Source organism: Colletotrichum tamarilloi, assembly GCF_030869305.1.
Source record: "Colletotrichum tamarilloi strain Tom-12 chromosome Unknown Scaffold_52.1, whole genome shotgun sequence".
Lineage (NCBI taxonomy): Eukaryota > Fungi > Ascomycota > Sordariomycetes > Glomerellales > Glomerellaceae > Colletotrichum > Colletotrichum tamarilloi.
The window spans coordinates 145,123-157,378 of NW_026849435.1; the positions used below are offsets into that span (position 1 = coordinate 145,123).

The 12,256-nt window shown below is 31.1% G+C and overlaps 1 protein-coding gene across 1 annotated transcript; it reads right to left on the reverse strand.

The window, feature by feature from the left end:
* Positions 1–319: 319 nt before the first annotated feature.
* Positions 320–4,016, reverse strand: CTAM01_10787 (calcium-translocating P-type ATPase; the record flags this gene model as incomplete). The annotated part of the gene is made up of 5 exons (XM_060526800.1): positions 320–910; positions 965–1,180; positions 1,276–2,418; positions 2,470–2,900; positions 2,951–4,016. 5 exons carry the CDS (start codon positions 4,014–4,016, stop codon positions 320–322), a joined length of 3,447 nt encoding a protein of 1,148 aa, XP_060378588.1.
* Positions 4,017–12,256: the final 8,240 nt, after the last annotated feature.

Sequence of the window (12,256 nt, forward strand, 5' to 3'; positions counted from 1 at the left end):
AAACTTGAAACGATTGAGACTCCAATTGGTAACAATATGCACTCTTGGTGGTAACAGGCGACATTTTACTATTTCTTCTTTTACGATTACTTATATGTAGCGACAGTCTTTTCAGTCGTTGTATGTTCCAAATATCCAACGTGAAGTGAGTCTCCCATCCGAGGATCAGACTCCATGAGAAAGACACCTTGAAGGATGCCACGAAAATACCGCCCAAACATTCCATGCAAATCAATAAACGTCGCCTCTGTGATAGAGGTCTTTCCGTGCCTTACTCTACCATGCCATGCCATGCCACTTCCCGCTTATGGGGGTTTCATCAAAGTTGCTGCCCCTTTTCCTCGGGTGGGGCGACAATAATTGTAGCAGGTACTTCCTCATCTGATGCGGTAGCATCTCGTTGCTTTCGCTTGAACAATCGGCCAACAGGCGCAAACATTCTCCCGAGGAATCTGTACACCAGTACAAAAGGCTTTCCGACGAAAACAGCCACTCTTTCAAACCAGACATCCGGAAAAATACGGACCAGCACACCCCATGGCAAAGACATGAGGGCGATCACGACGGAGATGGCCCACTGGGTTCCGTTGAGGCCACCCTCCTTGATCTCAAACACGCGACCGCCAATGAAAACGATTCCCACCTGAAGACCAACCATCAGGAGGTTGATGAAAATAAAAAATTGATTGCGGTGGACACCCTCGAGCACGTTGAACTTGTTATCGAGGCGTCTATTGTTGAATTCGTTGAAGATTTGCATCCAGACAAAGGTGTTGAAAATGACCGTATCGAGTTGCAGCATTTGATCCTCGCTATTTCTGTCGTAGTTGAGAATCTCGGGGCCGGCGAAGTAAAGGGTGAGTGTAATGATGAGCTGGAAAATAGCTTGTCCAATAATCATCTTCCACATCTAAAGTTGGCTGTCAGCTGTGTTTGCAGGATTCAGCAACGGAGAAAGGCTTACGTTGATCGTGATAAGTGGTGCATCCTTTCTTTGAGGGGGCCGGTCGAGAATCTTGTCGGTCGGAGGATCCGTTGCCAGTGCGAGCGCAGCAAATGTGTCCATGATGAGGTTGACCCAAAGCAATTGAACAGCTTTCAGCACCGGCTCCATATGAGGGTCATACATGGCTGTGATAAACGCCAAGAGGACAGCAGTGATGTTAACGGTAATTTGAAACTATATCGTGAACATTTAGCAACCTGGTGATGCGTATTTGAGTGACTGGGGGCAACAGCCAGGTGACTAGTCGCCTCAATCGATTAGGAACTTACTTGAAGAAACTTTTGAACGGCATCATTGACTGCGCGACCCCACTTGAGTGCAGTCACGATCGATGCGAAGTTATCATCCATGAGAACAATTGCGGAAGCCTCCTTGGCCACTTCGGTACCTGAGATGCCCATCGAAAAGCCAACATCTGCGGCCTTGAGTGCGGGAGCATCGTTCGTACCATCACCTGTGACAGCGACCGTCTCTCCGAGAGCCTTTAATCTCGTCACGAGAATCCGCTTGTCTTCAGGAGACGAACGAGCCAATACCTGTAGCTTGGGAAGAATGTTATTCATGTCCTCATCAGAAAGTTTCCTGAAAGCTGGTCCTTCCATAATCACTCCCTGAGAGCCGGTGAAGATCCCGCACTCTGTGGCGATAGCTTGAGCGGTGACGATGTTGTCGCCAGTGACCATACGGACTGTGACGCCAGCATGCTGCGCAAGCCTGACCGCCTCGGGAACACCCTCTCGGACGGGATCTTGAATTCCAACAATGCCGAGGAACACTAGGTCAGAAGGCGTCAGTAGAGACTCAAGCTTGACGTGTCCATCTTCTGAAGGCATGTTTGTAGGCGGCCACTGGGGGTAGTCCTTGTACACGATGCCAATGGTCCGAAGGGATCGTCGAGCGTATTCGTTGATGGTTGATTCGAGAGATTGTCGCTCGGTGAACGTCATGGGCTCTTCAGTCAAAGTCTCCAGCTGAGTCTTAGATGAACAGTACCCAAGCATAATTTCAGAGGCACCCTTGACCAGCACACGATATCCCTTCGAGGTGTCGCGAAGTTTGATGACCGCGGCCATACACTTCCTTCCGGAATCAAAGGGAAGCATCTGCACGACTTGCTCATTGGCACGGGCCTCAGCAAGTGACTGAAGACCAAGGTGATCTTTCGCCAACTGTAAGAGTGCTGTCTCGGTCTTAGATCCGATGAAAGTTGCCTGACCATCCTCTTGACCCTCAAAGGCTGTGGAGTTCACAGCAACCGACTGAACGATAAGTTCCTTGGTTCCTGTAGGCAAGCCAGCGGCCCATGTAGTGACGTGAGGTGTCCCCGATGTCTTCTCATTGTCGGACTGGGACAATGCAGTGAAGCTAGTGGTGGAGAAGGTGCCGGCCACGACCGTCATCTTGTTTGTTGTCTGTACACTGTCAGTTGCTGCTCGGTTCATATCAGGAAGAACGAATCATACCAGAGTGCCTGTCTTATCCGAGCAGATTGTCGTTGCGTTACCCATGGTTTCGCAAGATCGAAGTACGCGAACGAGGTTATTCTCCTTGAGAAGCTTCGTTGTCGCGAACGCGAGGGCAAGAGTGACGGCCAGCGGCAAGCCTTCAGGTACAGCTACAGCAATGATAGCAATAGCAACGACAAGCAAGTCCATGAAAGTCGATGCCTTGTCAGCAGGCAGTCGGTCATCACCAGGAAGACTGGCAACGAATCTGAAAAGCAGGATGAAGAACATCAGAGCCGATGCACCTCCGCCGAGCTTGGCGATGGCGATGGCAAGGCGTTCAAGCTTCTTTTGTAGAGGTGTAGCTTCGATATCGTACCGTACAGACATCATGATCTTGCCGAAGCTGCTGTGGACACCAACAGAGGTGCAAATGTAGGTTCCCATACCTGCAATTTATCAGCTTATAAGTTTGAAGGAAAGGCGGTAAAGATCGTACCTTCGAGAACTTTGGATCCTGAGATGATAAAGGGGTCCAGGTCGTCATGATTGTTGTGTTTAGAGTCCAGAAGCTTCATGACTTGGTCGCCAGCAGTCTTCTTAAGAACATCGGATTCACCAGTAGCCGAAGACTCGTCGCACTTAACTTCGTGTCCTTCAATCAAGATTCCATCGGCAGGGACCATATCGCCAGGCTCCAGATGGAGCACTTCGCCTACCAGGATCTCGTTAACATTGATCATAACTGATTTCCCGGAACGAATGACCTTGACTTGACGGTCATCCTTCTTTGTGTTCAGCCTGACGAATGCCTTCTCCTTCTGCCAATCGTTGTGGGATCCGACGAGGACGACAATGATGACCGCAGCGCAGATGGCGACGCCTTCGACCCAGTCGACAGAAGCCGGTGCGCCTGCAGGCCTTTCAACGCCGAGTGTCTCGTATAGTCCGAGGGCCAAAGAGATGACTCCGGCAACCGTCAAGAGAATAAGTACCGTTTCATTGAACGCGATCCACATCAGTTTCCAGATCGACTTGGGCTTCTTTGGCGGCAGTACGTTGCGACCGTAAACACGGGTACGGTCCACGAACGGTGCCCCGGAAGACGGCACATGCTTCTCTGTCGTTGGGGAAACCGGTTTGCTATCGTTGTGGTTGTCGACTGCTTCATTAAAACTGATTCTTGATCTGACGCCTGCTTCGTCGACACTGAGACCACTGCGTACATCGGTCTGAACGCCACGAGCAATACCTCGGAGCCCGCCGAGCGCTCTGAATGCTGAGAGGGACTTGGGGTTCAGCAATTTGTTGAGTTGGCCGGGGGAAAACGCGAATGGGTTGTTCTCCACGTGAAAGTCGCGCTCCGTGCCTGGGTCAGGCCTCAAAGACGATTCAATATCTTCAAGATCGAGGCTCGCACCGGCGGTACTGGGGGCAGCGGTGGTCCCGGACGGCGTGAGAAACGGATTGGACCCGTCCGGGGCAATAGTGTCGGCATCACTCGTGGCCCGCGAACGGGAGTCCGCATGTGGGGGGTTGGGGCTGAGAAACTTATCAGCCATCATGAAGGGATGTCATGTATAGCCCGGTAGAAAAAGAGAAAGTGCTGTCGAGCTCGAAAGCAAGACGTGCCGAACAAGCGGCGCCCAGAGAATATGAATACTCTTCCAAGGGCAGCTTTCGCCGGGCTACCTCTTTCAAGCTTAGCCATCCAACCTCACCTTCATCATAGCTCTCCACTTTCCGACAGAACGGCAAAAGCAAAAGAACTCAAACCCCGGCCGAATCAGCACTGCCACACTTCAAGAGACTTATTACTGAGGAACCAATATTCCTGATCCCATCTGATAAGCCCGAATTAGGTAGATTGGGGCCGAGAAATCGTTCTGACAAGCTTAAAGAAGCAGGCATAGCACCGTGTGTGTGGAGAGATGACCCGCCGGAATGCGGCCCAGGTCAGCCTCAGAAACCAACGAACAGCACATGATGCAGGCTTGGCAGTTTAAGAGAGCATTCAGAGGAGCTCTGGTTGATGATCAAAAGTAGCTAGAGGTGTGAAGCTTGCAGAAAACGGGAAGGAGGAGGCGAGAAAGGCGAAGACTAGCTTGGGGATTGACAGAAATCTTAGCAGAGACAGGGGTGAACGAGGGATTTTCGAGCAAAGAATAAGCGAGATGATGGTAGGATCAGACGAGTTTGCGAGGAGAGGGGAAGGTTTAGCCGTACATGACAGACAAGAGTCTAGATGGCACGGATTTTGCTTCTGTTCCTCGCACTGGAGACAGGCCAAGAGTCAGGCAAAAAGAGGGGTTTCAAATCCTATTTGGCAACGGAAAAACAAAAGGTTCTCCAATATGTCGTCGGTGGCATGTCAAGAGCTTCAATGGAAGGTCAGGCGGAGCACGTGTGCGGTTGATACGACCTCGGCAAATCTTTCCCTGTTAACATCTCTCGTCACCTCCAGCCAGGGTTGGAAAAAATACTACTAGTATTTAGTATTAGTCTAGTCTAGTACTAGTAAGTCTAGTATTAGTCCACCCTTTAGAATACTAGACTAGTATTAGTACAGCTAGTACTAGACTAGACTAGTATTAGTATACTAATAGTATACTAATTAGTATAAAATATACTATTTATAGTAACTTTGTTACTATAAATAGAAATTTTAAATTTAGGTCTAATTAATTTTAAAAAAATTCTAAAAAATAAAATTTTATTATTTTAATATATATAATATATAGAAAATATAAATTAAATTATTACTTTAAATCGAGTTGGGTAATATATGTGGGAGAAAAAGTTAATAATTTTTATTAAGTAAATATATAGAATAATAGTCTAGTGGTTTAGACTATAAACTATATAATTACTTAATTATGTGGGCTAAGGGTTCAAATCTTTATATAGGCGTTAGTTTTTATATATTAAGCTGGTTTATAATTATAATACGTAAGGATATTCTAAGGAATTCTAGTATATTCTATTGGTTTCTAATACTTTTTAAAGCTTATATAAGCTTATATAAGTAATATTACTTATATAAATAGTATTAATAATAACCTTTAAACTTTATAAGCTAGTAGAATATATATTATACTTACGTAATATAAAGAATAGGGTAAATAAATTTATTTTTATAATAATAAAATCTAGAAAAAAGATTTATAATATTCTAGAAGATTCTAGAAGATTCTAATTAGTAATATTCATTTTTAATACTTATTAATATAAACTATACTAGTATAATAGGTCTATATATACTTAAAAGTATATTACTAATATATTTCTTATTATTAATTAAATAGAAAGTTATAGAAATACGTAGAATTTTAAAGAAATAAAAAGAAACTTTTAGAATATTCAAGTAGGTTTTCGAAAGTTTAGATTAGTAATATCTATTATTAATACTTATTAATATATAAAGAGTATTAAAAATAAAGTTTAAAAATAAAAAAAACCTAATTTTGATTTATAATATATTATTAATTATATAAAAAGATATAGAAAAAAATAGAATTTTAAAAAAAGTATAAAAGATCTTTAATTTTCTTTTTAATTTATATTCCGCTTTTACTTATTATAGTTAGCTAGTTATAATAAGTATATTAATAAAAGTTAAGGCTACGAGTACTAAGTAAGTAATATTATAATCGTAAATAGTTTTACTAAAGCTATATTTATAAATCGTAAAGTAAATAAGGCTTTAGTAATTAATCGTAATCTTATTAAAAAGGTCTTTAATAAAAATAGCTAAAAGTAATTATAAAATCTAATACTAAGTTAATTACTAAAAAAACTATAAAAAGTCTATCCTTAAGCTAGGCTTAAGTCTATATTATATATAAGTCTCGTTCTTAAATATATCTTTTATAATATTCCTATTTATTATTATTTAGTTATTTATTAAATAGTTATTTATCTTACTTATTTATAATCGTCCGTTTTATTTATTTATAATCGTCCGTTCTACTTATTTACGGGTATCCGTTCTTTATTTTATTATATAATTATAGTTACGTAATTTATTTATAATTCTTCTATCCTAAAAGGAGTTACCCTAAGTCCGTACTTTTATATATATAATATAATAACTATTATAAGTCTTATAGAACGAGGCCCTAGCTTTATTATACGTATTAAGTCGTAATATTAGCTTCTCTTTTTAAAAATTTAGTCTTCTAAGCTTATAAATAGGTTATCTATTCCTAAATTAAAAAATTATTAAGTATTTTCTTTAAAATATATTAATACAATATTAAGTCGAATTAAAAAATCGAAGTTTTAAATAGCTATGTTTCGCTATAAATTATTATATATTATTTATTTTTTTAATAAGGGTATTAAAATAATACCTTATTTAAATTATTATTTACGGGGTATTTATTATTTAGTTCTTCTTAACTTTAATATTTATAAAACATACTATTATTTAAATATTTCGTATAATACTTTTATTAATATTATTTATACTTATAAATTATTATAATTCTATTTTATTAAGTCTAGCTAATTAAGTATAATTAATTAATTAATAATAAAGTTTAATCGTTTTAATTATAAAAAGGAAATAAAAAAGTTATGGTTTTATAAAAAAGCTACGGAATTATAAAAAAAAGCTAAGGCTTATTAATAAGCTTAAGCTAAATTAAATAAGTTATTATTTAAGTTAGAGCGTTTTTATTTTTAAAAACAAATAGTATTTAAAAAGAATTAAGTTATATTTAAAGAGTTTTTTAAGAATTTTAAAAATACTTTTTTAATAGCCCAAGAAATATAAACTAATAACACTTTTAAAGTTATTAATTAAGATACTATAATAATTAAGAATTCTAAGTTTAAGTTTAATTTTAGTACTCTTTAAAAAGCTATTAAGAGTTTTAGAAGTTCGTAATAAGTTCTTATATATTTTTTTTATATCTATAATTTTTTTACTTAATAAAGAATTTTTATATTTTATTCCTAACTCTATAGTTAATAATTTATTTAACTTCGTACTCTAGTTAGTTTAGTTTAATAATAATATAATTTTCTATATATAAACCCTTTAATACGGGCTTAAGTAGTAAAATATAGAAAACGGGATAGTATTATATTATATTTAATAATCTTAATTCGTAGTTAATTAATAAGACTTTTTTAATAATTTCAAAAGGTCTAAGTTTTTTATAATTTAATTTATTACTTAGTTATTTTATTTTAATATTATAATAAAGGAGATAGGTACTATTTTCTTTTTTTAAAAATAGTTTTTTAATCCTTAATCTATTTATATTTTTTTTTATATATTATTATATAAATTTAAGATTTAATAAAGCTTATTTATAAATCTCTTTAAATTTATTTACGTTTATTACGGCTTTTATAACTTATAGTCCTTATTATACTTCTCTATATATAGTTAGTTAAAATCTATAGTTAAGGTAAAACGGGGATTTTTTTATACTTTTATTTATTATATTATTATATACGAACTAGGCTATTAATAAAAATACTACCTAATTATCCTAGTCGTAGTTTATATAATAATAAAAGTATATTTCGAAGATCTAGTTAATCCTTTTTATTTATCTATTAGTTTATAAATAAAATAATATTAATAGTTTATAGTTTATACTAAGTTACGAAATTATAAATTTCTAAAACTTTAAAATAAATAGCTTAGTTTTATTAGAGATAATTTTTTTTAGTAAACCGTAGTTTAAAAATATAACCTTAGTAAATATATATACTAGGTCTTTTATAATACTTAATTCTTTATAAAGAATAAAATATACGAACTTAGTAAGTCGGTTAACTATAACTAAGATACTATTATACTATACTTTAATAAATAGTTTTTTAAACTTTAGTAGCTTAATAATAAAGTCCTATATAATTAAATACTATACTTTTATTAATAATTATAATAGTTATAGCTCGCTATAAAGCTTATATAAGCTATTTTTACTTTTTTTATAAGTTACGTAATCCTTAATTATTTTTATAATTTTAGTATATATAGTAGATTTATTATAATATTAGTAAATTTGTTTTTATATTTTAATAATTTTTTAATAACCGTATACTAGTATATTATAAATTTTTATAATAAGCTTAGGGGTTATTTTTTTAATCGGGCTAGTATTAATCTTTTTAGTTATTATAAAAAGTTTTATAGTTAATATAAAGCTACCGTTCTTTTTTTACTTAAAAATAACTTATATTTTTTTAGGGACTACGATTTTATAATTAGGTCTTTTACTAAGAGCGTTTATTCTACTATTTTTTAAACTTTTTTAATAAATAATTTAAAAGTTATACTTAAATAAGAATTCGCTCTATTTAACTTATTATTTATTTAAGTTCTTATTTATTATAAAGTTTATAAAGTTCTTATAATTTATATAAACTATAACTTCGTATTTAGTTCTAGATAATTATAGTTTCTATTTTCGAAATACTTTAATAATTATTATTAGTTCTTTATTATAAATTTCCTAATTTAATTCTACTCTATAAAATACTTTAAAATAGAAATAATATAAGTAAAGCTTTTTTTATTTATCTTATTATTTTAAAACTGCTTTTATAATAAAGTTTAAAGCGTCGGTTTTAATTTCGAAAGGTTTTTAAGGGTTTAGGATTATAATAACTAGTTCGGAAATAACTATATTTTTAATTTTAATAAATACTTTTTTATACTTAGGGTCCTAAACGAATAAAGTATTTTTTCGTATTAAGTTATTAAAAAGTCTAACTATATTAATATAGTCCTTAAAGAATTATTAATAAAAATTAATAAATCTTAAGAATCTTTATATGTTTTTAATATTTTATAATATAGGCTAGTCCTTAATTACTTTTATTTTTAATATTTATATATAGATTTATCTTAGTATAATAGTATATTTAAAGAAGTTTATTTTTTATATATAGAACTCGTATTTAGAAGGTTTAGTATATAATTTAGTATTTTAAAGGTTTTAAAATACTATATAAATATACTTTTTATATATTTTAAAATTAAGAGAGAAAATAAGAATATTATTAATAAGAATTAATATACTAGTATTATAAATTAATATACTAGCGTCGCTCTTATATTAGCGTCGCTATTTTACTTTTTAATTAGTTTAAAAAAATAATACCTTTTTATAAAAGCGGTAAGGGTAACTATATTAATATAGCTATTTTTACTATCCTCTCTAACTTAAGCTCTAGTTTAAGATTTTTAAAAATAAGAATATTATTATAACTTACGTACTCGTTTAGAACTACTATATTACTTATTTAAAATTTATAAATTTTAAATTAGTTAATAATATAAGCTTTTATAAATTTTAAATAAATAAAGCTTTTTCTTATTATATACTTAAAATATATAAAAAGTAAATTATAATAACGTCTACTTAACTACCTTTTTTAACGTAGTTATAATAATTTATTGTTACTATAGACTATTTCTTATTAGCTCCGTTTTTTTTAAATACTAAGTTATATTAGCTATTTATTTATATAATTCCCTATTATTCTCCCCTTATTAAGAACGCTAGATTAGCTCTTTATTTATTACTAAAATAAGCTCGATATTTAGCTTTAACTTAACTAACTTATTTTTTTTATAAGCTTAGTTAATATTAACTTATTCTTATTTTTAAATAAATAACCTCGCTTTTTATTACTTATACTTTAATTATTATAAATAATACGGGCTTAACTAGCTAACTAGCTTTTTTTAAATAAGGCTAATTATAATAAAATAAGCTATACTATATTCTTTAGTTTATTATAAAAGAATATAATAATTTTAAAATTAAGGATCTAGTAATATAGATTTAAAAAAGACGTTTTTTAAAAACGTTATTAAGGGTATACTTCTTATTTATTAAAAATAGCTAAATTTAATATTTTAAAATAGATTTTATAATAATATAAGATACTTAGCTTAATTAAAATAATATAATTTAAAGTATAAAATTCAAAAAAGTTTAAAAATAACTTCTTATTAAATAGTATTATTTTTTTTATAAGCTGGCCTTATATCCTAATTAAAATAAGATATTTTAAAAAAAGTATTATTTAAAGTTCGCTTAAGTATTTAAAGCGAGTACTTATATACTCTTAGTTTATAAGTACTTCGTCCTCTATATAGGCTTAGTAAAAGCATAGCTCTTAATTATTAATTATATTTTATATAATATTAATAAGCTAATATAAGTAACTAAGACTATTTAAAAAATAAGTTTTAATATTATTATTATTTAACTTAGTATTAGAAATAATATAAGTATTAAAGTTCTAATATTTTTAAATAAAATAACGGGCCTACTATACTCTTAAAAATAAATATATTATATAGAGGTATTAGAGAATTAGGCGTTAGTTATTAAACTTTTTATAGAGCTTAGTCTAGGCTTTTTTAAAAATATACTTAGTCTTAGTAAAAATAATAAGTTTTTATATTATAAAAACCCTATAATATATATAAGGGGGGGGCTTATTAATAAGTATATTAATATAAGCCTTATTTTTATTACTTAGCGTAGTTATTATTTATATTAATAACTAATATCCCTCGTTATTAAACCTATTACTATTATTATTATAACTACGGTCCTTAACTTATTTTTATTTAGCCCTAAGTATAATATTAAAATTAATATAATAAATATAAAATTATTACTAAACGTTTAAAAACTACTTATTTAGTATAGCTTTTATTTACTTATTATAGTTTATAATAATAATAATAAGATAATGGACTAAGTATTAGTTTATAAGTTAATAAATACTTATTAAGAAAAACTAAAAACCCTCTAGTTTCTTGTTATTAATAAGGCTAAACGTAGTGTTATAAATAAATTTAAAATAAGTTTATTTAATAATTTAAAAAAGAGGGAGCTTAAAGCAATTAGTATTATAAATATTATTAAAACTAATTACCTTAGGGAATCGCTTTTATATTTAGAAATAGTAAAAAAAGGTTTAAATAAAGCTAATAAAGCGGTTTAGTTTGTTATTTACTTATTTTATTATATATAAAATATCTTATTTATTAAATAGTTTAATTAACGCTATAATTAATAAGTATTTAGCTAGTTTTTCTTAGTTTATACGAGCCCTAGTATTATAAATATCTTACTAAGTAAATAAAAACTCTAAGAACTATTTTTAAATAATAGTACGTATATTATAAGCCTAAATCCTAACTCGTTAGTTTATAATTTTAATAATATCCTTAATTACTTTAATAAGTTTATAATATAAAGGGTACGTAAAGGCTTTAAAACTAGGGCTATAATTATATTATTTATACTAGGGGTTTAGATAATAACGTAATAGCTACTTATCTTCCTCTTAAGCCTTAGTAATAACTTATTATTTATAATTATATTTATAAAACTTATATTATTAAATATTAGTACTTTATATAAGCCTAGGCTTATTAAACTAATTATATTAAAAAGTATATTAAATAATTTAGCCTCGAGTTTTATACTTATTCCGCTTTATAATACTAAATTTATTAGCTTTTATAAAATTATTAACTTAGTTAAAGAGGGTATTATAAGTTTACTCTAAATTATTAAAAATCGGTAGGTTTAGGATTTTAATTATAAAAAAAGAGGAGGATTAGTTATTTAGAATATAATAAAAAGCTATAGTTTAAAAAAACGCTTTATTTTAAATAAAAAATAGCCGTAGGGGTAAATAGGGTAATAAGTTAACTTAAGGACCCTATATTTATTATTATTGACGGATATATTTTTATTATTAAAATAGTACTATTATTAGTTATTAATTAGTCTTAATAAGCTATTTAATA